The sequence below is a fragment of the Anarhichas minor genome, unplaced genomic scaffold (assembly GCF_050575085.1).
Source record: "Anarhichas minor isolate MPS153535 unplaced genomic scaffold, ASM5057508v1 ptg000007l, whole genome shotgun sequence".
In the NCBI taxonomy this organism is placed as follows: domain Eukaryota; kingdom Metazoa; phylum Chordata; class Actinopteri; order Perciformes; family Anarhichadidae; genus Anarhichas; species Anarhichas minor.
Genome location: NW_027466453.1, coordinates 2,107,454 through 2,135,314, shown reverse-complemented (window position 1 = coordinate 2,135,314; position 27,861 = coordinate 2,107,454). Strand labels below are relative to the sequence as shown.

Here is a 27,861-nt window from a genome sequence, read left to right as displayed (position 1 = left end):
AAATGATATAACTCATCAAACCAGACACTCAGGAATGATCAGCCTCACGTGACTGAATGGAAATTATGATAAATGATATGAAAAGCTCTCTGACTTTAATTGTATTCATAATAAAGTTATTGAGGGAAATATCAGATCATGAAAACACAAATCTTTCTAACAAATGAAGAAAGTTGTTTGTGGTCCTTTTGTTGTTCAGTCTACATTGAACATTTATTTAAACCAGATAGTGAATCAGAAACCTAATCAAATATAAAGCTTGAGTTTATTCTGTGATCTGTCTTCACTCTGGTGTTAAACTCAGTCAGTCAGTCAGTCCGATCGGCTGCAGCGTCCAATCACATAACTGATGAACAATGAGGGGGCGTGTCGGCCGTTAAAACACTAACATTCTGCTGTTTCAAGCTGCTGGACCTGATAACTCTCTCTGGACTGAGTAGCTCACTCTGCAACTGGCTATTAGACTTCCTCACAAACAGACCCCAGGTAGTTTGGATTGGCAGCCAAACCTCCTCCACTCTAGTTGAAGAGCCCCCCTGGGTTGTGTCCTCAGCCCCCTCCTGTTCACGCTGCACACCCATGACTGCTACCCCAAACATGAAGAGAACTCTGTTGGGAGGTTTGCAGACGACACTACCATCATCGGCCAGAAATAAGTCAGATCAGTCTCAATATTAATGAAAGCACACAGAAGGATTCACAAATGTATTTTCTAATTTAAATATATCATATATTTCCTAATCATTATATATGAATGCAAACAAAATCCACATATAAAACATAAGATTCACAAATATACGTATTTCTGATGAACACAAATATTTCTTGATTTAAATAAATGTAATACATTTATGTAATAAATCCACACAAATGTATTTAAAAGGATTTGAATTTTCATCCAACACATATTTGGCTGTTACATTTCAGGCTCGTCTCCTCCAGCGTACGTAGCAATAGACAAAAAATAATGCACCGTAATTTGTAGATATATCCCATGAAATCATTTCAACCCAAACAAACACGAAACCTTACTAATTATTTCAGTGTCTATTCCTAAACCTAACCAAGTAGTTTTGTTGCTTTAACAAAACTGAGTTGTTTCCCAGAAGCCTGGGAATGGGTGGAAATAAATCTCCTGGAAACGACTCAGACATCTTGGGTGAAATGGTCCAAACATCTGATTTGTGCTCCCTAGACAAGTGTTGAAACAACCACACATGGGCAGAAAAGGATCCCCAAAACAATCCAAACAAAGTGATACAGCAACTAAATTGAAGGTCATTCATTATCTGGCAAAACAACATATAGCTACGCTAACTTGAGCCAACATTCGCTAACGCTGGAGAGACAGCGAGTGCGATTACTGACAGTGGCAGGTGAGAGGTACAGCAGTGGCAAGCCGTGCTAATGCACTTCGCTCAGCTGTCACATTACTATTATGAATATGTCAGCTGACTTAGTCTGGCATACTGTGTATAACAATTTGTTTTGGTTTAGATAAAAGTTGAGGTAGGGGCCAAGTTCATGTCAACTTTTACAGAGGAGCAATAGAAAGCATCCTGACTGGAATCACTACAAACTGGCATTGGACATGCTCGACGCAGGGCATGAGGGCTCTACAGAGGTTTAATTAAAACAACCAAGAACCTCGTTGGTACCCATCTCCCGAGCTTCAGTGATATCGGTGACAAAAGGTGCCCGCAAAGGAACCCAAAGAATATTAAAAGACAATACCCCCCCTAGCCACAGCCTGTTCACCCTGCTGCCATCTGGCAAGAGATACAGAAGTATCAGCTGACGTACCAACAGACATCAGGAACAGCTTCTATCCTCAGGATGTGAGATTCCGAAATTCATCCTCCACCATATAATACAGTTTTGCTTTTTGTTTGCTTTTCTTATTTAGCAAAATGAGACTACAAAATATGGCGCAACCCTGTTGTAAAATGAAAATGAACCCTGTGATACAGCATAATTGTGACTAAAATAGCACTGAATGGTATTTAAATAAAGTAAAAGAAATACATATAAAAGTAATCATCATTAGCAGCCTCAACACCATCATTACACAGTAATCATTAACATGACGCTAACACCATCATCTATTGTACACCACTAACCGTATAATTAAACCTGCTATTTATCGGTCTTATAGGTTCCTTCTTGCAACTCCTTTCCCCATCCTCACCTCATACAGGTTGAGCTTCATTGCTGAAGCGGGTCCAGTTAATGCACTCTGAAGACTCTTCAGAGGCACCGTCTCAGCTCCATGCAGGTTGGGCAGGGATCCAGCCAGGCTCTGCCTCTCGCTTAGATGCCTCTGGAGCAGAATGTAGGCCAGTGAGCTGTCTGACAGTGAGCAGTACAAGCTTTCCAAGCGGCGGTATGTCAGGTAGTCCAGAATATTCAGTCCATTCTCGCAGAAGAGACGCACAAACTGGGGCTTGTTGTTGATCAGTGCGTCTGTCATGGAGTCCTCAAGGTCCTCATACTTAAAATATAAATCACCACATCAACAGTATGTGATTAAAGCATGCAGAAATACATTTCTAACCACTTTCTGTAGCATAGCCCTAGGTTTTGTACTTTTCAATGCATTGAGTGAAAGAGAAATAAAGGCACTGCCAAACTAAGCTAAGCTGTGTTGCACTGATCAACATGTGTGGTCAATTAGCTATATTTAGCTTTTGAAACTTTAACATTTTGGTGCAACATTTGGACGTCTTTGAATTTCTATTAAAGGAGCCCCGATTTTACACATCAAAGTCAGTTCACTGAACTTGAGGAGAAGTACTTAATTAGTTTAAAAGGGATTTACCGGCAGGACGGAAGGACCTAATGGCTCCAAATACTAGTGAGGCTGTAGACTTTTAACATTCTTTTTGTACCTTATATATATTCCAAACCTTCTTCATGTATAATGTATTCATCATTTATTTGTCATTAAGTTTGACTCTGACCTTCCACTGTATGTCTCCATTAAAGAGCTCAGTTTTGGCGATGTCCACTCGGTTCCAGGCCACGGCTAGTTTTAGCTCCTCAGTGTACTTCATGGCTTCACTGGACACACGTTTACTAGCTTAACACAAACACACACAAAAACACACGAAGAGCAACATTTACATGTGCTGTACAACAATGGAGACTGGATCAATTAAATTGGACAGCGTTGTGATTTTGCGGGTCTTTCGTTGTCTTAGTGTGGGGGGTATGTGGGTGTAGGGGGCAGTGTCAGAAATGGTGTCACACACTGGGGAAGGTAAAGGTCTAGATAAGGCTGATGGAAAATACCTGGAGAATATGAAAAGACACACCAAGAATGTTTTGTAGAGACATGGTATGATATATACTGAGCCTCAAATGTGCGTCAGGGCCAACTATTCAAGATCTCACAAACCTGGTATTAAAATCTAAAACAGCTTTTATTGAACAAACTCAAAGTTACACACAAAAAAAAAGGATAACAGCCTTAAAATGTTGCATAATTGCTGCCAAAAAACAAGATGACAGATAATTTCCTTGAGTTCTCTGCCCCAGCCAGTCTTGCCCCTGATAGGCCTAATGAAAGGTCTCAATAGGATTATTCACGCTTCTATTTTGTCCCTTCGTAACTATTGTACATCCCTCTTCAACTGTCTTAGCGACACTTATTGTCCAGGTCATCTAAAAGGTTGCATGACAGCAATCCTAATATTTCTAAATTGGCTCCCCATCAAATTCAGAATTGAATTCGAGGTACTTGTGATCACTTACAAAACTCTGCAAGGTCAAAAAGCTGTGTACATTAGAGGCAAGAGAGATCTATTGCAGCCCCATGTCATCAATAGGGCTCGAAGCATTTTATGACATTCTGCTCTTTTACAGTGCTATATAAATATACATATATATTTACTTACCTCTAACAAGAGCTTTGAGGAGAACTATATCAAAATCATCAGAGCCCTCCTTTTCCCCATGGAAAACAGTAATGAACTCTCTGTTCTGATAAATACTCAGAGCCTAGAAACACAGAGGTAGTGAAAGAAAATGAGCAAATTAATGTTTGGAAAAAGTTTAATTTCATACATCTCAAATATTTACAGAACCACACAGACTCTGGGCAGATCAAATAGAATAGTACTGGATGATCTTGGCAGCATCTTATTCAATTCTACCATGAGCAACATTAGAATTATTAGAGCGGTCTGACTCACACTATCCACCAGTTTCTCCAGCTCAGCTGCAGCTGGGAAGTATCTCTGAACCTTGTCACGGACCTTGTCGCGGAGCTCTGCGCTGAGACCCTCAGCAGCCTCCCCCTCTGCTGGAGGAGAGGAGGTACTGAGGGAAACAGAGGAGAGATTGTCCAGCAGATCAGTGATAAAGTCTGCAGCAGGACCAGAACCAGCAAGAACCAGCCAGGGTGTAGCTTTCCTCAGAGAGACATCTAATCTCTGAGCCAGGGAAATAGGTACACAGTATAAATGACAGGACATTTTCAAATATACAGTATTTAATCAGTATGTCAGTGAGATGGCTATATGTTTTTTACAGTCATTTAGGTACTTTATTTTTCAAAAATTACAAAGATCATATGCCATGAAATATTAGACATTGCTTTATAATCAGTGGCAGAACTGCCTTCACAATAACATAAAGACAGGTAGGGAAAGACTTGAGTGCTGCTGTGGTCAAGCGAAAAGAGTGAATTTTGTCAAAATTAGATTTTTTGAAAATGAAAAAAAAAAAAAAAAGGCAGACTTTATACCAACAACTGATGACTTGTATTTTGATGTTGTTTTTACGATGCTAGCATTTTAAATTTCAGAATCTTTTGAATTTTGAAACTCGGCTAAATAAAAAATTCAGAGCAGATCTATGATGGAGGGATTGCCTCCACATGGCTCGGAACATTGCAATGGCTAAGCCGATGGCTAGTCGCTAACGGCACAAACAGTGCAAACAACAGCAACAGTGCTAACAGAGCTAACAGTATAGGGGTGGGTGTAACACTTCCGCAACAACAGATGCCTCTGGATTGACAGGAGAGTCTCTTTGTGTTGAGACTGTGATGGACAATGATTGCTAACCTAAATAAACTGAAACCAACATCAAGTTCAGTGCACTATTGGGAGAAGAGGACCGGACCAACCAGCCCAACAACTCTGTTAAGTGGAGAGACATAGTCGAACTCACCAGGGTTAGGTAAGGCCTGCATCTTTCTGTAAAGAAATCCTGCGTATGTTGTGGCCTGTTAGTCTGGCTTAGTGGTAATAAACTATCCTTGGAAAAATGTATGGTAAAATCAAAAAACTATCATAGTGTGTGTAGAGTGAGAATGTATGTGACAGTTTCCTCACCTCCAGCATATTGGTGTCTCCTGAGATGAGCATACACAGCACAGGGATTTCAATACTGCCACTACCTGGTATTGGCCCAAGATAAGAAGTTAGAAGAAAAAGACAGCTTCTCTACAGAAACATTACATTAAGCAAAGAAATCAAATCTGAAATGCTCTCCCATAACCTCAAACAACCTCTCCAAAAGTGCACAACTACTACCTTAACTTAAGCAGTAGAGGGCAGTCAAGTACTTAACACAGTTAGCCCACATCATTTTCTCACGAGTTCCTTTCAGACATGCACCTCACTCTTTCAATTTCATGGCAACTCAAGATATCATGTTTGAAAATCCAGCAAAATGCTTCAAAACTATGCGAGTAGAATATAAATGATCTGAAAGCCAAAACATGACTTTCATATTGTAATGTCCTCATTGCATTTACTAAGTAATATAGTATATAGCACTCTACTGTCTAATAAGACATTACAGCAATATAACAGTCCATGTTTGAAAGGGGCTGCGCTTAACATACTCTGTCCCTGTCTCACCCCAAATGCCAGTGCGCTGATGGGAAATGTAGTCCTCCAGACTTCCACAAAAGGCTGTCTCTCCCCCTCGGCGGCCAACAGTACCATCATCCACCAGGAGGAAAGCCTGGCAGTTGTTGTCCAAGCAGCAGGAGTCGCGCGATGTGTTCTGGACGTAGTATCGAGCAGGGAAACTGCCCTTCAAACAGACAACACAAAAGTTCATGTGAGTGAGTTCATTTCCAGAGAGAGATGGAATCTTCTCTGCTGATCTAATCTCAGCTGGAGCTCCCAGCTAACAGTCCATCACCCACACATCCGCTCAACCCTACTGGTATTATTATTTTTTTCTTTACTCCGTTGAAGGCAGACGGGATATTGCAGGGTTTGTTTCCAGAGATGATGATCCATTCACTCTTCTCTCCACTTCATCATCACTGCAAGAGTCTCCATCAAGTGTTTAGTAAGAAATACAAGGATGGAGTCTTGAGTACTTACTCTTACTTTATGATTCCCACAAGATGTGAAAATAAGATCTAATCATGAAATATATATATTTATCAGTGGTGGGCCGTCAGGGCCAGCTAAGCCTTCTCTGCTGGCCTAAACAGAATCACAAAGTTATAGCTATTTTATAATTTAATCATTTTTCTTAAATACACTACATGTATTATAATTTATAAAAACATTTTTCCCATTATCTTATTTTCTCATTGCACAGCTACTGTCTTCCTCAGTTGCTCTGCTTCCAGTGCAACTTGTTTTAAGTAGAGCTTTTATCCAATCAGATCTCACCTCTGTGTCTCTAGGTAAGAAGAGAGGCCAGAGGCCTGCAGACTCACAAGTGAATCCCTTTGCAGTTTAAGTGAATGAGGACGATATTGTTGATTGTCATATTCTTCAACCAATCAGATCTTTAGTTTGACATGTTGGGCGTATTCTTTGACGTGTCAGAGCCTTCTAGCTGGTCTACAAGTACGTCAGCATTAACACGCAGCTCAGTTTCCAGGTGCAGCTCTGCAGTGAGGTGCAGCGTGTGCTGTGATTGGTCAGTGGGCGAGCACGTGACTATTGGAAAACGAAACTTAAAGTAGCCATCAGAGGCTTTTGAAATTGAAAGATATGGAAGAAATTATGACATTTTTTCCTTGGTGTAGATTATTTATTTTTAATACATAGCTTTGTTTTTTTTGAACACTCAATGGCTGAAGGAGGAGAAACAGATTTGAGAGTTGGGATTTAACCGTGAGATTAAACTCTTTGTCAACAAAGAAAGGAGGATGGAGTTTGTCTTTAAGTGAACAGCATTTGGTAAGTCAACTGCATTTGTTTTTTTACATCTAATATCTGAATGGCCCTCGAGTGTGTAGCAGAATGCGTGTTGATGCAGGTCTGCTGGGTTGATTTGTTGTCATATGAATATATGTGACTGGTTCTTGTGAGTTTGTTGTTGTCATTGTGTTAATTATATAGATTTGGACTATATGCATTGTCCGTTAATTACGAAGCATACCGTCATGCGCGGAGTTATTGTTTGTTAAGCTAGTTTAGCGTAGCCTCCCAGAAGTGCGGTGCCTCAGCTGTCTTGTTGTGTTTTTTTTTTGTTCCGGGTTCAGAGGTCACACAGCCCGTTGTCTGCTACGTGAGCGCAGTCCACCGAAAACATTATATTTCCCACAATTTAAGCTTCTGCATTTTCCAAATGCACTAGTATTATTCAAACGTATTGTTCGGTTAGTAAGCCTCGTACCGAACGGTTTAATACGAATATGTGTAGTTACACCCCTAGAAACAAATAACCGTAGCTTGCGTGTCATAATGAGATTATTAGGTGGCGTTTCAGCTGCAGGACAGCACTTCAGTGCCAGGTATAAAATGAACGGCCCGCCACTAATATATATTGCTGCTTACACAACACATGCAGAAGTCAAACACACCAGTATAGAATTAGTAGAATTCACCTTCGAAAAGGATACATAATTCTTCAAATTAGCATAAATGTATTCAATTAGAGCACATTAAAATCATCACATGCAGTTTAGTGGTGTGTGTTGCTCTTTTACTGTGGGTTACAAAATAACAGGAAACAAATAATACATTTCTCTTGTAAAATAGGGTATAGAGGCAACACTATTTGTATTTTGGAGTGAACCTTGTGCCAAAGGTGCAGGCTGTATAGTGGACTATCTCAGGACAAGCCCATGGTATGCATACTGCCTGAAGAGTACCTGGGCATTGACAAGCTGCTGCCTGTTGTGCACCAGGCCCCAGGGTGCCAGCCCCACAGCAATCACTTTCTTCTTGGAGATAGCTGGAGCCGCGGCCCCGTGGTCCCTCACCGCCTCACCCACACAGCGGGTCACGCCTTCCCTCAAACCCCCCGTCAGGATCCACGCCCCTGGGGAAGAGTAGTGACAAAAGTAGTGAGGTGGTACACATACAATTTGCTTTTCGGTTACACAGCATATACTGTATATATTCCACATTGAAGTGATGTGTGAAAGTAAAGACAATATTTCTCTACTTCATCTACTTATGAATAATGTACCCCATTTGCTCCAATTTTAACACGCTCAGTTCCCTCTGCTCTGCACTCCAGGAACAGCCTTGCTCTTAATATCAGGAGGGCCCCACTTCTTAACTCAAAGGCTATTCGGATCTGCTGCTTCTGTCGAGCAGACATTTTCAGCCTCAAATGCATTAAAACCTATTCAAGAAATACAACTGGGGAGGCTCGACTGTCTTCACTGGCGTCCATGAATCGAGAAGGACTTCTTACTGGAACTAAAACGCACGGATGTACTGAACAACCGTGAGATTAAACTCTTTGTTAACAAAGAAAGGAGGAAGAACAGCTAAATAGTGAACAAGCTCTGGTAAGTTAACTGCAGTAGCTTTAACTGCCATAAATATGATCTATGTCATCATTTAATATGCTTGTTTATGTTATATATTATTATTTATACAATTTATATGGATTTTCGTTTGGTTTTATATGTGATAGGAACTATTGTTACGTCCTATGTTGCGCGGGGGACACATTTAGCCGGTGCACAGCAACAAGACGACGCGCGAAGCGGCAGCGGTCTATATACTCCGTGCAAAGTGTTAAAGTTAAAGTGTTAAAGTTAAGTTTAAGTTTTTAAGTGATCTACTTTGAAGGTTCATGTGTTTTCAGTAGACTCATTTTCCCTCTCGGTGTTGACAGACGAATGAATCCGTCAGTAACAAGAACTATGGAGTCGTGTATTTCCTGGAGGGAGTGATAGGAGAGTTACTACTCTGTTAATGTCTATCGTGTCGTTTTCATGATATGGGTAATATTGTTCCCTCTGATATGAATAATATTTGAATGGCCCGTGCTCTTGAGTGTGTGGCAGAATGCGTGTTTTAGCTGAATTGATTTTGACTCATTGTTCGTTAATGCCGCCGCATCCCGTCATGCCGGTATTCATGTTCTGCACTCAGTGTATTTGTAGGTGTTGAGCTTCATTTTTACGAGTACAGGCCAGGTATAAAATGCACGGCCCGCCACTGTGTTTAAGCGTATTATCCAGGAGTCAGCTGAAGCAATTGATTACAACAACAAGATATCAATCAAACAATATTCTACAATTTCTGAAGTTTTCGTACAAAATGGTTCCAGTTTGGATTCTCATAGGTTTCTATTGACCCTATTAGTAACCCTGGGTTCTTACCTGTGCTCTGTGCAGCCCTAACCAGCCCGTTTCTCAGGACATCTCTCACCCATGTTTTGATCTTCTCATGGCCTTCACCCCCCACCACCGACACAACTAAGTTGGGTAAGGGCAGGCCCCAGAGAGCCGTCATCAGGGTGTAGACAATCTGAGGTGAGGTGTCACATGACAGCCGCAGAAACTAGACAGAAAAATAAATGCATTTATCAAATAATTTATAATGATTCAGACAAAGATGTATTTCAACAAGAAATTTTAACATCATTCTTATTCTTTATCATACTTTAATGTACATGGGAATTAAATCTATATGTCCAGAGGGCCACCACAGGCAACACTCCATCGAAGTACACTAGATGTTGACTAAAGTTTATGAAAAACAATAATATTTTACCATTTCTGCCTGGGCCCTTTGAAAGTATTGAATTAATATTAATTTAATTTAAGAGCAGCAGATACAGAAATACTTTATGTAATATATAGGCACTCCAGTTAACGACTGTAATGTTAAACATTAAACGGTTCAGTTTTCTTTGTTTTTAATATTGTACTTTGGCCCATGGGGTTTTCTGGTCTAGAAACACTGATTTGCATTTAAAGAATCTGGTTGAAAACTATTGAATTACTATTTGGCCCCTGATATTTTTCACCCCTGCTCTAAAGGGTGGTTTCATCATCTTGGATTTGGTTTAAATTGTGTGTAGTGTAGATGAGTGTGTGTAGATGAGTGTGTCACTCACATGACTGTGTTTTCGTCCAGCGCCGGCAAACTCCAGTTCCCCATAGGCGTCGGTGGGACACTCTGAAGAGTGCTGCCTGCTGTCCCACTGAGTGACAATGGCTGCTCCAAAGAAGTCTGCCGTTGCCACAGAGGCATGCACCTCCGGCACACCACCACACTGACACAGCGCTCCATTACTGACACACAACACACAAACCCATACAAACTTGTTATCTGGTTAATAGCGCCTGAAATGCCCAGGGTCATTTAATTTCAAAAGGCATTTGTGTTAATGATACCGTTTGTACAGTAAGATACTTTTACTGGTTCATAGATGGTACAACCCTAATCTCGCTCTAAATTGAATTTCAACAGGAAGGTTGTTCCAGTTTGTGGGATTTAAAAGTAATGAGTGAAACCTTAAATCAATTCTTATATCAAATGGAAGCCAAAGCAAAGAGGTTAAAATTGAGGCTACGTGATCTCTCTTGTCTGCTCCAGCTAGTTATACAGAACGCTGCAGCCCCTCAGGTAAAGACAGAGTTTAATCAATGATAAAGAAGAAGAAAGAATTAACAACTTCCTCCAAGTCAGAGAATGGTAAAAATGATAACATCTTTAAAACAATATGATAAAATAATAAAACAGGACTGAAGTACTTTTTTTAACTGATAATCAAATGAAAAACCAGGACAGCTCCTCGATTTCTGTCACGAGGCTTAACAGATAATATGATAACTGTATTAAATGTAGAGCTTGAGTTCTGTGAAATCAGGAAAGACCCTTCACCTTCACCATCAGAAAAACATTCAATTACAGAATCACACAATCAAAAAAAAAATGTATTCCTATGACACATTGACTGTAAGAAGTGGACATAGTCACACGTCACCCATTGGTTAGTGCCAACCATTTTGATGCCTCGAGTTTGGCATTTTGGGCGTGGCCTACTTGTTTTTTTGCAACCAGAAGTGACACTGAGCTGAGCTCCTCACCCTATCTCTAAGGCTGAGCCCAGCCATATGAAAAAAGCTCATTTCGTCCGCTTGCCCATAGGTGAGGGTCCGAACGTAGATGGACTGGTAAATTGAGAGCTTTGCCTTCAGTTTAAGGCACTTTTGCATTGCCTTCACTTTTCAGAACTGGATGTTGGAGCCTGCTTTCACATCATTAAAACCCAATATTTTTGCATTTTAGAGAAAACAGAGGAAGGAGTAATTACCTGAAAGAGTCTTCAACAAAAGTGGTGCACACTCGCTTCCTGAGGATCTTGGGAATCCAGCTCTGTCAGCAACATAATACAAAGAAACATTGTTGACCAAGCACAAAAACAAAATTGGATTCAAGAGGGTGCAGTGGCAGATTTTTAAGTACAAACTATTTGACAGCAGCATTTTGAACATCATGTGAACTTGAGTTATGTCACCAGTTTTGGGAGAGCAAAGGGTGTTCTTTGCCATGCTGCCTTTAAATTTGCAAACTTGTTTTTCCAGTTTGCAAATTCCAAATAAGTCTGAACAAGAAGGAAATTCTCTCTTCAATCACTTTACTGATATAATTGCAACACACCCTCATAACGAAACAACAGGTCGTTTGCCATAGAATCCCAAAACAACGTAGAACCATTTAATTTCACTTTGTGAAACAAACGCACGGTGGCAGATTTGAAAAGTGACCATTCTATTTAACCTTGTGAAAGGGTAGCAGTTTTAAACGTACGGGTAACTACTTGGTTAGGTTTAGGAAGAGATCATGGTTTGGGTTCAAATAAATGTTTGTTGTGATGTGGTTACATGCTCCTAGATGCCCTTCTCTCTGCATTGTGTCCTGTTGCGTGTCTTGTAGAGATAAGACCAGCGTGTTTACATGCACACATGGGTTACTAGGTATGTCAGATTAACTTGGGCAATGCATTGACATGCACTGCAGCAATGGTGGAAGAAGTACTTGGATCCTTTACTTAAGCAAAAGTAGAAATACTACAGCCTAAAAATATTCCTGTAAAAGTCCTAAATTATACATGTTGCTCAAGTAAATGTACAGAAGTATTATCAGCTAAATGTAATCAAATTATCATTTGATTACTCATTATGCAGAATACAATCTGATTTCTCCGCTAGCTCAATGTTATTTCGGAACCATGCCTTAACCATGGCTCTTGGAAACTCCCCAGGATGTTGCATCCTGGTTTGCATGTGCGAGTCTCTTGCTTGGATACATCAGTTGGGTAAAATCAGGGTTCCCCAATTCTAAAACTACCCCGATCACTAAAACCATGTGTCTTGTGTACATGACGTTTCAAAAATGTGAATAAGCCAGCAATATACCAAAGACATAAATGCAAGTAAATGCAGCAATACACCGGGCATTGGGTTCTGGATTGTGGGTGGGTAAGTTCCACTTTATTTTTTTGACATAGCACTTCATTTAGTGTTTTGTGAAACAAAATGTATCTGAAAAGACAACTAAAAAGTAGAAGCAGCAGGAAGGCTTCATCCTGCATCATGTCCACTTCACACCAAAATCAGGGGACACACAGTCATAAGGTGTTTGATTATACACTATTTGTGCTGTATTTTAGCATGAAAAGCGGGTCTACTCCTCAGATCTACAGTAACATCTCAATTATCACTTGACATTATTAAATTAGAGGGATGAGTAGCTTTAGATAACATTGTATGTGTTGCAGGCATTAACACTACAATTACATTTCAGGACAGTGTTGTCACGATCAGGCTTTGCCTTGTGTGTTCTGTGTCTTTGTGTAACTTCACCCTCCTCACTCTACCTGTCAGTCACTCCCTCAGCATCAACCCAACTCCCTTCACCTGCCTCTAATCAAGCACTCCCTCCTCATCAGCACAACTCCCCTCACCTGTTCAAACCACTTTATAAACCCCTGTCTCTCACTCACTCACTGCCAGGTCATTGTTCATACCTACACACCCGTTTTTGCTCGTCCTGTTCCCGGTTTCCCAGTCTGCCTGCCCTGCCTCATCCTGCTGGATTTCCCCCCTCGTCTCTTGTCTCATCCTTGGATTCCCTGTTGTGTTCGTATTTCATTAAAACCCTTTTCTCACTGCATCTGACTGTCTGCGCTTGAGTCCTCATCATGCCCCGTGACAAGTGTTAGATAAAATGAGGGAAGTTACAGCTTCCTGCAGCTACAAAAACAGTGAGCACTAAAGTGTCCTGCTAATATTTTGCTTCTTCAGAGAGTTTAGTAAAAGACCAATGGTGGAGGAATAAAAGGATTCTAGATCTCGTACAAACATGTAAGCAATTGTATGTAATAAACGTTCTAGTCTGGTTCGATAGTTTATTGAGTAACTTAAAGGTGACATAATGCTCAATTTCAGGTTCATAATTGTATTTTGGGTTTCTAGTACATGTTTACATGCTTTAATGTTTAAAATGTAATTTTTCTTGCATCGTCTGTCTGAATATACTGTACCTATATTCACCCTCTGCCTGAAATACTCCTTTTTAGCACCTGTCTCTTTAAGCCTCCCTTCCGTAAAAGCCCGGTCTAGGTTGTTACGTTTCTCATTTTGTGGCCCAACAAATACCAAAATGTATATGTAAAAGTGAGTTATTCTGGTCAATTTAAAGAGAGGTTCGTAATAATCATTGAAACGGGTTTTGCTTGAAGTACACATACTTAGTTCACACTGGCCAATAAAAGATTCTTTCATAACGTGCTTCCAATGGAAGTGAACTAAATCAACACTCCTCGGCCTGTGCAAAAATATATTCCAAAGTTCATGTTAAGACAATGTAAGGCTTCAACAGTCTCAGACAGCATATCAAGTGGAGATCTTTCAAAGTTTCAATATTTTAGTGCAAACGTCTCTGTGTTACTATCCCTTCACAGCACAAAGACACTGTCAAACCGTTGGGGGGAAAAATAGAATTTTGTACAAAAAGAAAAATTTTGAATGATAACTTTATTATGACGGTGAAGGTAGTCACATGGACAGTCGATTTGTGACAAAATACTGACAATTAACCTACACGCAAAGCCAGCACAAAGATCCAAACTTAAACAGCTGAAGCCTCATATTAGCTGAACATAAGCCTGACTTAGAACATGTGATTTGGATGTTATTTGAACAGTCCAGGGCACTGAGCTGGTTTCATGTTTAACTGTCGAGGGAGTGTACTCAACAATCATGTGATCACACAGAGGATTAAGCAGCAAACAGGGAGCGACAGACAGGGGAAGCGGATGAGGGCTCAGCTGTTTGAAATAAAAGAACAGAAGTGTTGGAGGAGGAGACAGAAGATGAAAGCCAAGCAAAGAATGAAAGAAATGTAAGTGAAGAGGGATTCAAGCTGGGGCATGACGGGGCATTCCAATGTCACAAACTGCCGGTCACGCTCTCTGAACTTAGTTGGTAAACATGGTTTCCAACTCCTTCAAATCTAGAAGGAGTTGTTGCTTCTAATTCTAATTAAAACATAATATGTCAAACATGAGAACTGGTTCAACCTGTCTGCCAAAGGACAGGTACTGTATGAGGCAGTGGCGGGCCGTGCATTTTATACCTGGGCCTTCAGTGCTGTCTGACTATAGTTGAACAATCTCCTAATAACCTCATTATGACGCCACAGCTACGGTTATTATTTGTTTCTAGGGGTGTAACAATACACGTATTCCTATTAAACTGTTCAGTACGAGGCTTAAGAACCGAACAATACGTTTGAATAATACCAGTGCATTTGGAAAATGCAGAAGCTTAAATTGTGGGAAATATAATGTTTTCGGTGGACTTTGCTCAAACTGGCAACCCACATGACGTAACAGACAGCTGTGTGACACTCCGACCCCAGAAGAAACACGCGACGCTAAACTAGCTTAGCGGAAAACAATAGCAGCAAACACGCTACACTCTCCCCACAGCGCTTAGCTGTTCCCTACTGATTCAAACAGGGCTAAAGCAATCGCCAAACAATCCCCATTTCTCCAGACCATAATTATTGCTTTGTAAAAGAAAACAAAAGCCCAAACAGAGAATCAAATGTCTGACCCTAACCCCGCGATGAGGGGATGCTTCGTCATTAACGGACATGTCAGAATCAATGTAATTAATACAATGACAAGAACCAGTCACATATATTTATATGACAACAAAGCATGACAAATCAATCCAGCAACACTGCGGCACTAAAACACGAATTCCGCCGCACACTGAAGAGCACGAGCCATTCAAATATTATTCAAATCAGAGGGAACAATATTAACCATATTATCAAAACGACACCAGACAAATGAACACAGTAGTAACTCTACTGCAGATGTAAAAACAAAGCAGTTCACTTACCAAAGCTGCTGTTCCCTTAAAGACAAAGTCCATCCTCCTTTCTTTGATTACAAAGAGTTTAATGACGCGGTTGTACAGAACATCGGTGCGGTTCAGTTCCAGCCAGAGGTCCTCTTGTGAACGTGTTCGTTGAGTTGTAGATCCACTCGGGTCTCAGCAAAAGCTTTCAAAAGCACCGTATCTTGTAAGTGTCCTATCGTGCTATGGTGTCGTGTTGCTGCCTTGGTTAGCCAACTCAGGTTAGCGTAGCTCCGAACACCAAGACACTCAGTTGCAAATAAAACGCATTCCCAGCCATGAAATGTGCAACGCTTCTCCGATGCTGAAATACCGTTCGTACAAATCCTTTTCCATGCTGGGTCAGGGCTGCTAGCTGTGGGGTTGGCCGACCCTGTCCAGCTTTCCTTCTTGAGAAATCCGTTTCTCCTCTTTCAGCCATTGAGTGTTAAAAAAACAAAGCTAGGTAAAAAAAAAAAAAGAATCTACACCAAGCAAAACGCTAAAAATGCCATGTCAGTGTCATAAGTTCTTACATATCTTTCAACTTGAACTCTTACTATACTAATACTAACTTCTGCTAGCTAGCTTTCAGCTTCAAAACAGTCACGCTAGCCCACTGACCAATCACGGTGCACGTTAATGCTGAGCCAGCTGCACGTTAATGCTGACATACTTGTAGACTATCTAGAAGGCTCTGACATGTCAAAGAATACGCCCAACATGTCAAACTAAAGATCTGATTGGTTGAAGACTATGACAATCAACAATATCGTCCCCATTCACTTAAACTGCAAAGGGATTCACTTGTGAGTCTGCAGGCCTCGGCCTCTCTTCTTACCTAGAGACACAGAGGTGAGATCTGATTGGATAAAAGCTCTACTTAAAACAAGCTGCACTGGAAGCAGAGCAACTGAGGAAGACAGTAGCTGTGCAATGAGAAAATAAGATAATGGGAAAATATTTTTATAAATTATAATTAGTGCTGGGCAAGTTAACGCGGTATTATCGCGTTAACGCATTAATTAATTTGACGCCGACAATTATATTATCGCGCGTTACGCAGTTTTTTATTTATTTATTATTAAGCAACATTTTTAACACAAGAACCAGGCAGCAAGCAGTGAACAGCTGTGTTCGTGTGGAGTCCCTTCCTTCTTCACTGTCCAACATTCACTGTCCAACAATGATGGTAACAGAGAGAATAGAGCTGAAACAAGTGGTTTAATAACCACAGATATAAGGTTTGACCCTGCACACAAATTTCAGTTCAATTTTCTAAAATGAAGTACTTTATTTTAAGATTTTTCAAAAGCATTCAGTTATGTAATTTATTCTTTAACACAGTCCTTACTTTACTTGAAATGAGAGAAGATGTATTTATTAGATTATGTATTATTTATAATTCATCCAGTTCAATTTGAAATCTGACAAGAAATATTGTTGAGATATTATTTCTTAAATTTGATTTGACAGTCAGTTGTTGACTACGTACAAAGGTTAATACACATGCTAGGCTACTTTAATAATTATGGCACTAAACCATGCGCAAGTTAGACATTATTGTGATGTTCCGGACCTTTGCATGAGGAAAGTCTCTCTAACTGGACCTTTGCTGAACTACAGTCAGGGCCAGATTTGGACTATGACACAATCTTTCTAATGTGGCCTCTTTACACGACTCCAATGGATTTGAAACTAATCAGTCAATATGTGGTTAAGGTGAAGACTTTCAGCTTTAAGTCAATGGATAAAACAAAAAAATCACGTTAACTGTTTAGGAATTACAGCCACTTCTACACAGTCATCCCCATTTTCAGAGGTTCAAAAGTAATTGGACAAACTAACATAATTGTGAATATAATCATTATTTGTAATACTTGGAGGAAAATCCTTTGCAGTCAATGATTGCCTGAAGTCTGGCACCATAAACATCACTAAACGCTGAGTTTCCTCCTTTGAGATGCTTTGCCAGACCTTTTACTGCAGCCTCCATCAGCTGCTGCTGTTTGTGAGTCTTTCTGCCTTCAGTTTTATCTTCAGTAAGTGAAAAGCCTGCTCACTTAGGTTGAGATCAGGTGACGGACTTGGCCATTGAAGAATATTCCATTCCTTTGCCATAAGAAGCTCTTGGGTTGTGTTCACAGTATGTTTTAGGTCATTATCCATCTGCACTGTGAGGCGCCGTCCAATCAGTTTTGTAGCATTAGGCTGAATCTGAACAGATAGTTTAGCCCTAAACACCTCAGAACTCATCCTGCTACTTCTATCAGCTGTGACATCACCATTGTACACCAGTAACCCAGTTCTATTGGCATCCATACATGCCCATCCAAAGCACTGCCTCCTCCATGTTAGGCAGATGATAGTTTGTTTCAGATCATGAGCCGTTCCTTTCCTTCTCCACACATTTCTCTCCCATCATTCTGGTACAAGTTCATCTTGGTTTCATCTCTCCAAAGATTCTTGTTCCCAAACTGGTCAGTCTTTTCAGATGTTTTCTGTTAAAGTCTAATCGGGCCTTCCTGTTCGTCAGTGTTTCCAGTGGTTCTCAGCTTGTTGTAAACCCTCTGTATGTAGATTCATGAAGGCGTCTCTTGATTGTAGACTTTACCAATGGCACGCCTACCTCCACCAGAGTGTTCTTGACTTCAGTAGATGTTATGAAGGGGTTTTTCTTCACCAAGGTACACCAATTGTTTTAACCTAATAATGGCCTCCTTCACTTGCATTGACACCTTTTTGGTCCGCATGCTGAGAGTTCCAAGGACCAGCTACCAACTGCAAATATAACATTTTGAATCCTATTGTCGGCATAATTTGTCATGAAATAGTGACAGAATAGGACACATCTGGCCATGAAACCATTTGTCAGACAATTGTCAATTACTTTTGAGCCTCTGAAAATGTGGGTGGCTGTAATTCCTAAACAGTTATTGTGATTTTTTTGTTTTAGACATTGAATTAAAGCTGAAAGTCTACACTTCAACCACATATTGACTGATTACTTTCAAATCCATTGGAGTTGTGTAAATAAGCAAAATTGTGTCATAGTCCAAATACTTATGGCCCCGACTGTATAATTGAATAGCCCTGATGTAATGATTACTGTGACACCGTCCCCATGTGTTCTGACACATTACATCAGACTGATGCAGTAACTTGTGTGGAATAGACTTTATCCTGTAAACATGACTGAAGGAGAAATGACTGATCTTATCAAGTAACTTGCTGAAAAACTGCTCATATTTATGCTGTGGAATGTTTGTCAAATCTGTAGATTATCTGTTTGATACCCTTTCAAAATACTGTAGAGAATTCATATTGTCATATGTCAACACTGAAATAAACAGATATGTATCATGTTGCTTACGGTCAGTATTTATTACCTTTAACAACCTTATCACAAACTGGAGCTGGATACCATTATTTGCCAGGTCAGTGCCATTTGGCTGTTAAATGTGGTTAACTATGTTGTTATCTTCTTCTTGCAAACTAGCTAGAGGTGCATAAGCAACTAACTGGACTTGAGTGAAATGAAACTGGAGCACGTGCAGTCGGCACTCTTGCTGTACCGTACAGTCACAAATTTTGGGCTGGACCCTTGTGGAAATGGGCGGATGAAGACATTTACATCACACAGACCAAAGTGGACCCTCGCAGACATGTGGAAAGTGTGAATTGGCCTTCACGCAGAGTTCACAGTTGGCCCAATTGGTTTCATGTGCGTCGAAAGGAAATGGGCAGCGCTTCCACGTCCAGTGTGAACCCAGCACTGGGCTATGTTACCACTACGAGTCACAAAAGCAACGGATCAGCCTGAACTCGCATGGCTATAGTCAGCGAGTGTTGCTCAAGCGATGTGGTTGTATCGCTAAATAGCAATGACAACTAAAAGAAACATAAAGACAAGAAATGTAGAATGACTTGTTATGTTTACTGACTTCCAAACAAATATTCACTATTAAATACACACGAGGATAAACGGTTTACTGTATATTGCACATTTGTCCATAACTTCAGCTGGTTATGCTTTAAACATAAACCTGATTATTTTTGTTATATTTTGCATACACCTCACATAATGTGATATCAATATCATGTATTGTAATATCTGTAATACTAGTAATTATGATTTTAACTCGTCATCCAGACCAACCTTATATTCCTGTATATCACACATGTGTTTTTATACAGTGGCTTCATAGCTGTTCTCAATACTCATCTATGCAATTCCTTTGAAGCACTTTGCCATACACATACAATACATCAACAAGACAACAATATAATACATAAACATAAATAATATTATTATTATTTATCTTTTTACTATTTTATTCCTTGCCTCCCATTTTAAATGTTATGGTGTTTTCTGGGTTTTAATCCACCCATGTTTAAATTGTTCATAGATTCATAAAGTGGTGGAATATAGTCTTACATGTTGCTGAAGCTGCTACTTCTGGAAACCAATTACATGCTCGCCACTACTGTAGCTCGTGCAGTTTGTTTGCAACCTTACATGTTGCGTAATTTTAAGAACAACCACACTTTACTTGTTCAACTGAAAAAAAGATGGTGCATTCCTGTTTAGGTTGCTCTTCAGGTCTCCGTTTCCATAATAAGTGCTGCAGGGCACTGTCATGATGGGACTTGAACACCCAACATGTTGTCCCTAAACTTACTGGCAAGGTAAAACACAGGCTGCTTTTACTTAATTGCAAGCAAACATGGCAGCAAATTAAACAGAAGTCAACAAACTTCTCAATAAACTAGGTGTCATCGACCAAACCGGTGCTTCTTCCAACACTCATCACTGCAGCCTGTACTCTCTAGTCAACTGGTATTTCATCTATAAAACTATCACTGAACGTCACTCCAAAAGTCCGCCCCTCCTTCGGCCGCTTCCCGTTACTGTCTGCGGCTCCAAGCGACTGGACCGAGTTGCAAAAGAAGCTGAAGGTCCACACCCTCATTCAGTCACGCTCCTTCAACTACTCACCACCAAACACCGTCTCTGATCACTGATCAGTGATCAGTGCAGCTGCTTCGGAGTTTGCTTCTACCTGAACACTGTTTATTTGTTTTTTATATATTGTACATATTATGATATGTTATGTTTGTTTGAGAAGTTTCTATTTTCGTTTAACGAATTGACTCCTGATGCTGCCTTTTTGGTCAGGTGGTCATTGTAGATGAGAACTGATTCTCAATTGACTGATCTGGTTAACTAAAGGTAAAATTAAATAAAGGAATACATTGTGACTAAATATTTGATAGGCTACTTTTCACTTCAATCCATCTATGGCAGTTGTTGTTTTTCCTTTGATTCAATCAGACCCTTCAGTCAGTCTGAGCCCTCACACTTACCAACACATCTCACACTGAGCCTGCGGGTCTGATCTGTTTGTAACAAAATACAAGTTTCATCTTCTCTCATTTCGTCTGCAGCCAGCTGACAAAATACATCCAGCGCCGCTGTATTCACACATCCGCCCCAAACATGTAGACGTGTCCCCCTTGTTCCCACACAGCCTACCTGGTCTGTCTCTTTGCTACTTCCAACGTGTCCACCTTCCCTCTCTCTCTGCGGCTCCTTCATCCTGCGCTGCACCGAGGCGTGTAGTCTGGTCGGAGAGATCCGGATCAGCTGTGTGTTCTGCAGCTCCGCCCACAAACCTCAGCCCTAAACCATAGCCGCCTCTCTTACTTCTTAAAATGGGAATTTCACCAATAGATAGATAGCATTGGTGTAAAGCTAGAGAGAACCAGAACCAGGACTGAGTGGAGCAGACTCTCGGACCCCTGCTGCAGTAAAATGAGAAGTTTTGCAAGAGAATCTGGTGCTCGGAAACACTACCACCTACGTCCACAGGGGCCGCCAAAATCACCACCAAATGAAAGTTCCTTGTAAAACTGTATTTAACTTCAGTAAACTGTATTAATTACAATAGTCATATACGTACAGGTACATACAGGAAATTTGACCTCTGCTTTTCACCCACCCTAAGCTGCTGTAAAGTGCCCAGGGAAGATCTTGGCAGGCCCTGTTGTATTTGACTTTATTGACCCAGACGGTGATGTGGAGGTCTGATCCAAAGCAAAAGCCCTTTCCTCCATCATCTGTGAGACTTTAACAGGTTTAAAGCGGCTGGAGCGTTTTTACAACTGGAAAGTCCAAAGCATCACATTGCTTATTGCTTCACCCATCCAACAGATGTTGGTGACTGTGTTGACTGGCATATCTGTAATAAAGGCGCATCCAACGATCCACTCCAAAGAGCTAAGAACATCATCTTTAGAGACACGTAGAATCAATGTCAAATGTCCCAGACACAACCTACCAAAACCTTCCTCTCTATTGTTTTCCCTGTAGGTGCACCTTTAAAAAATACTTTGAAACAGTATGCAACATTGTGAAACTGTTGTACTGTGGTTTACTGCAGCTAAACTCTGCCATTAACTGACAGCCAAGCAGCAGCAGGATATACAGTTTACGCTCTTGACTGCAACATGACCTTTGAGGCCTTAAGCCATCAAGTTAGTGAGCGGTATTTTCAAGTCTAATTTGCTTTTTATTACTAATGTGATTTGTCATTTCATTCTCTTTGATTTATTTAGTGTTTTGATCTCTGCGATGGCCACACCAGGGGCGCGTAGTGGTTGCGGCGCTTTGTGCATCTCAGATCTGAAAGATCGCCGTTTGTTGGACCCATCCACAACCCTTCCCTCCCGTCCTGTGGACTTTTTGGGTCTTCATACTTCCTCGTTCATGATAACGTGGATAACATACTAAATAATGTTGATTGATGCACAGTTTGGATTCATGCATGATGGTCAACGAATTACTAAAATCACAAATCCGAAGCCACAGCAGGATATAGAACAAAAGTGGCATGTGTTCTCAGATGAGCAAGCAACATAAGTTAATATGAAATGTCTCAGGGGCGTATGTGATGAAAAGGAGCGATAAAACACAAACAGCTAAAGCAGGGGTCTCAAACTCAATTAAATAATTAAAAGTTAGACTTGATAATAAAAATATCCCCGTAGTCGAAGTTATGAGACAGAAAGTCATAACTATGATAGAAAGTCATAATTCTGAGATAGAAAGTCAAAATGATGAGATACTTAAACACAGTCACAGAAGCAGCTCTTTGGCTGGTTACTGTACACTTGACATGGAAATGTATTGTGAGTACATTGAAGACTACTTTATACGTGGCTTTAAAACACATGAAATACTTCACGTGGGATTGTGCAAACGCACCCTTGAAAGGATTTTAAGCATTGAACAAAGTTATTGTAATAACTTGTGTTTGATATTTGTCTTTGCTATTTTCTTTAATAGTTTGATCTTTGATAGAGTAATGTGGGTTTCTTAACCCTAAATTAAAAGGATTTAAGTTATAATCACAGAAATGTGCTTAAATATATTTTTACATTTATATAACTGCATGTACAATATTTTTACACTTGAATAAACAATAATCAAATGCAGAGACAGTTATTTACCAATATGTTAGGAGTAGTTACATTTACACAGTCTTACATTTACAACCGGCCCTTTGAGGGAAACCGTGATGCTGATGTGGCCCAGAGTGAAGATGAGTTTGAGACCCCTGAGCTAAAGTAATCCTCGAAGCATTACCATTTTGCAAAAAGAAAGGCATTAAAGTAGTTGCTATTGTGACTGATTCAAGGAAAGAATCGTTGGAGTTGTGGGAACAGAGAGAATTTGAGAACAGTAAAGCTAAATCCCTGAATCATGTGGAGCAGAGGGGGATTATAAAAGAAGCTAAGAGAACATACAAAGTCAAATGGATAAAAGTTGAAAGTTACAGGGAGGTTGATCAAATTGCACAGGAGCGGCCAGCAAGCCTGGGGCCTTTGGGTTTTAACATTTCTAGAAGGCTGGTACAAACAATGAAACCACAGTGCAGAGCGTGTTAAACCATATACATGAAGGGTTGGGTCATGTTGTTGGTAGGGTATTTGAACAAGAGTGTTCCTTGGCACAGAGAGAGTGCGTTAAGATATCCACCTACATAGTCCCTGTGTTTATGCGACTGACTGACACTTAAACTTCAATTCAATTTATTTGTGTAAAACAATATCACAAATCACATATTTGCCTCAGAGGGCTTTACAACCTGTACAACATCTTGTGTCCTTGGACACTCCCATCGGATAAGGAAAAACTCCCCCCAAAAAAAAACTTTTAATGGAGAAAAAAGGAAGAAACCTCTGGAAGAGGAACAAAGGACGGATCCCTCTCTCAGGATGGACAGGGGTACGTTAGATGTCATGTGTACAGAATGAACAACATCAAAGTGACAACATGATCAATCCATATGACAAAAATGGATCTTCAATCCACCACATTCCTGGCATATGGGTGGAGCTCATGACTGGGTTGGCAACATATACTCAATTCAATGCTTCTCCAGTCTGGGTGTTCACAACAAAGTCTTAACCGCCTTTATGGCTGAGATCACATCATAATTAATGACGTTCATCAGACCCTAAATATCCTCACATACTGACACAATTCATTCATTCATTAACCCAAAAAACAGACACATTTCTGCCTCCTCAGGGTGAGCTCAGCAAAGGAGAAAGGAGATGTTCAAGTAACTGTGGAATCGCCTTCAAAGTTTGGCTGATGAATTCTGGAGTAGGTTGTGAAAATAATTCCTCAGCATAATGCAAACTCGTCAGAAATGGCAGCACAGAAGGCCCAACATGAAAGATGTTGATGTTGTTCTTCTCAAGAAGAAGCAAGTCAGAAGGAATGACTGGCCATTGGGAGTCGTGGTCAAAGCTGTTCCCAGCAGAGATGGACTGATAAGGACAGACACAGGTGAAAGTTGTGCGACAAAGGTCTTCTCAAGGCTCATTCAGAACTGGTTTACCTCAAATCATCAGATCAAGCTGTTTAGTTGTATTCAGTAGCGGTGTCTTAAAGAGACAGGACGGGGAGTGTTCTGGCCCCGCTAGTTATTCGGTGTTCTTTGGTAACTCCTACTGGTCAGCGACCCTAATGCAGTGTTTGGGCATTGACTTTGTAGTTCCTGTGGTACAGGACGTTTGTCTGAGTAACCTGAAAAAACAACAACTATAATGTGGAGGGGGGAATCTTACTCAGGCCTGATACCAATCAATATGAAAACACCCAAAGAGATCAAAGCATATAAAAGAACCACCCCCTGACCAAACAGCTGTGGGTCACTATTCTACAGAATCCCAGTGTGGACAAAATACTGCATCCACAAGGAGTAAATGTTTACAGTCCAACCAGTATCCCACTGTGGTTCAAAAACATCTGTAACAGGTAGATTAGTAGGTTTAAGCATTAGTAATAAATCAATTTTACAGCTCAACATTATGGCATGACTGTGTAAATAAAGGGTACAGACTCAATGATATTGTCCTATGCTGCTAATTAGAAGTACTCTGTGTCCTCATGCCAGGCCTTTTACTTTGAAAAGATCTGCACACTGTAGATTACTTTTTTAATGCAACTCTTTCATCAAGCTCTGTTTTATCAACAGCACTACTCTCTTCTCCTTCATTACCAGCACAAACAGGATCGCAGGTTACATGGTATGTGATTATTGAGAAGATTCTAAAAAGATTTGGCAGAAGAATAAATCATTAATACATACATGTTCATTACAACACAAATGTTGTGTTTAATGCAGCCAGAGAGCTCAAAGGGAGTCTGAGTTAGTTGAAGAGGCTTCTGCATGGAGAAGATAAAAGTGGACAGTATGGGTTTGGAGTAGGGTGGTCCTCCCCTGGGGATGCCGGAGTCATTTCCCCAACACAAGGAAGTCACAAATAAAGCACATTCTTCCTTCTGTGCAACTCTGGATCTCAGGTTTACACCAAATAATACTGGAGTCAAGGAAACACACACAAAAACACACAATATCAAAGTCAGTTTCAAGGTGGGAATGAATGACGCATGATTTGTTTTTTGATCATTTAAGCTTGAAGCTCTATTTAATAGCTTATCAGAGCTTTCAAGTGCATCTCCCAGTCGTCATTCAGCATATGGTGGTTGTATATGGGGAGGGATAGTAACTACTGCCTCTGTTCATAGATGGTCTCTGGTGTCAGATGAGAATGTCCTCCTTGATCTCCCTCTGGACGCCTACTGGCTGCTAGTCAGTGACCTTTGACCTCCTTCCAGTGGATGCTGTGAGCAGTTCTGACCTGGTGTGACAGAGTGGCTCAAACTGTCACCGGCCCTGTCCTCTGCAACTGCTTGACAACACTTGTCCTAAGACTTGGAGGACTCGGGAGCTGAAGAATTGAGGCTTGCCTCGGACTTGTAGTTAACTGACTTGACTAAAACATTGTGTGTCTCTTGTGAGTTCAAGTTCCACATAAACTTCCAGTCATTTAAAAGCTTAGAACATAACGGCCTTCCATATTGTAGTGTGTGTGTGTGTGTGTGTGTGTGTGTGTGTGGCCATCCAATGAAAGATTAAGGAGACAGTACAGGAAACAGTGGCTTGATAACTCAGGAAACTTGCTTCCTGTTTGCAATAACCAAGGGGGCAGTGAAAGGTCTTGTGATGGCGTGGAGGAGGAGCTACATGGGCCACAAAGCAAGCTCCATTTTCTATGATACCATCTGACAACTAAATAAGTAATGAGCTGCTTCTATTTCCAGTCCTATCAGTTAAAAACTTTTGAAATTCACATCTTCTTTTTAATTGACATTGACATGATACATATTCAAGTGAATAGAAATACAGCTAAAATTAGTTCTTTAAAATAATGTCTGTAAGGCAGAGTAAAAAGATGAAATAAGGTATAGCATATATAAATATATACATAGGTACAAATATATGAGCAAAGCAGTGACTACCATAATATATGTGTGTGATAATTGAGGTGTTTACTGTTGAGTACAGAGCTGTGTTGTGACGGAAGTCATCTTAAAAACATTAGTACATTTGTGAAATAACAATTAACAAATCATGAATGCTTATGAATCACTGTGATAAAGTTAACCTCCGCACATGTTATGACCTGCCAGTGGAGTTCCTCACATGCAGGTGAATAGAAGGGATTGGTGACTTCATGTGTATCAGAGAATGCATACAGGTGTCTGTACCCTCTGTACTGTAATACACACCACAAATGGGCCATATAATATATCATATTTTAATAATAATAGTAAAATCACTTTCAAAAAAGTTGATACTATTTAATGGGAAGAGAAGGTAGAAAAAAACTAAGTGGTATGCCTTTAAACATTTACAAAGAGACACATTATCACCATTACTTGATCATTTCTATTGATGTGTACACATTTGAGGTTTTTGCAGTCGCTAATCTGAAGTGTAAACTATTCAACATAAACTAAGTCTCTTGAAGTTTAAATTATTAAACCTGATATGCACATTTACAAATGTTTCTGATCTGAAGTATAAACTATTGTTCATTAGTTCATTCTTTCACTTTCTTTATTTCTCTTTTTCTGCTTGCTCGTTTTGCAAACACAGCAGTTGTATTCCCTAATGATGAATGGTGCTGTTGAAAGGATGTGTCTCACCACCGAACATTCAGCCACAGCTGACATGTCTCTCAATAGAACAGAGTGAGGCAGTCCTTTCTGACTGCATGTTGGGTACATGTGCTGTCCCCAGTGAGCCCAAGAACAAAAGGCCTACTTCTGCTGCCATCTACTGGTTCATAATACATTTGTAACATGAATGACTTATGCTTCACTTTAACAATGTTTTCTTTGTACATCTCACCACAACAATCCTTCACTAACATGCTCTGCATGGTGTCACTATTCTGATGTACATTTCCACAGCCACTTCACCTGGTATCATTCAACATGTCTTTGCTGGAAGATTGCAGTGTGTCCACCTGGCTCAAACTGGGCCTTCATTGAGGCATTAACATGAACATTGTCCACTTACTTAGCTGCATCAATGTAAATTACTTGATAAATAATCAAGGTTTATGTTATCAACTACATCCATGTAGCCAGGACCAGAGATGTCCTGTGGCCAGCGAGTGATAGTTTGTTAATTTAATGTTACAAAGCGAGTAATATTTTCTTCATGTAAACAAATAGACTTGAAAGGGAGAATAGTTAGTCATTTTATTACTGATTTTGTCAAGATGTTCTAATAAAGCAACGCGTTAGCATCCGTGTCATATTACCAATTAGAACCACGGTGAATGAATGAAGAATGGAAGATAAACCTTGATAGATACTTTCTACAGGTGCTGTGACAACTCCC

At 40.3% G+C, this 27,861-nt stretch overlaps 1 protein-coding gene and 1 long non-coding RNA gene across 3 annotated transcripts in view; one reads left to right on the top strand and one right to left on the bottom strand.

Annotated features, from left to right (window-relative positions):
* trpm4a (transient receptor potential cation channel, subfamily M, member 4a) overlaps window positions 1-21,263 on the bottom strand; it is a 45,597-nt gene extending 24,334 nt beyond the window's left edge. Inside the window, exons 1-11 of one of the 2 annotated variants that reach the window (XM_076082353.1) lie at window positions 21,126-21,263; window positions 11,491-11,552; window positions 10,288-10,465; window positions 9,548-9,728; window positions 8,078-8,247; window positions 5,871-6,048; window positions 5,340-5,404; window positions 4,194-4,433; window positions 3,897-3,999; window positions 2,961-3,079; window positions 2,189-2,491 (exon numbers count right to left, since the gene is read on the bottom strand). In XM_076082353.1, coding sequence (XP_075938468.1) covers window positions 2,189-2,491; window positions 2,961-3,079; window positions 3,897-3,999; window positions 4,194-4,433; window positions 5,340-5,404; window positions 5,871-6,048; window positions 8,078-8,247; window positions 9,548-9,728; window positions 10,288-10,465; window positions 11,491-11,552; window positions 21,126-21,188 — 1,662 coding nt within the window. In that variant the 5' untranslated portion in view covers window positions 21,189-21,263. Of the gene's footprint in view, window positions 1-2,188; window positions 2,492-2,960; window positions 3,080-3,896; window positions 4,000-4,193; window positions 4,434-5,339; window positions 5,405-5,870; window positions 6,049-8,077; window positions 8,248-9,547; window positions 9,729-10,287; window positions 10,466-11,490; window positions 11,553-21,125 lie in introns of those variants that run through there. The other variant, XM_076082361.1, reaches the window with a different exon arrangement.
* On the top strand, window positions 8,910-13,995 carry LOC142939158 (uncharacterized). The gene is made up of 2 exons (XR_012949914.1): window positions 8,910-9,700; window positions 10,308-13,995. It is a non-coding gene; the product is annotated as an uncharacterized LOC142939158 (long non-coding RNA).
* Window positions 21,264-27,861: the final 6,598 nt, after the last annotated feature.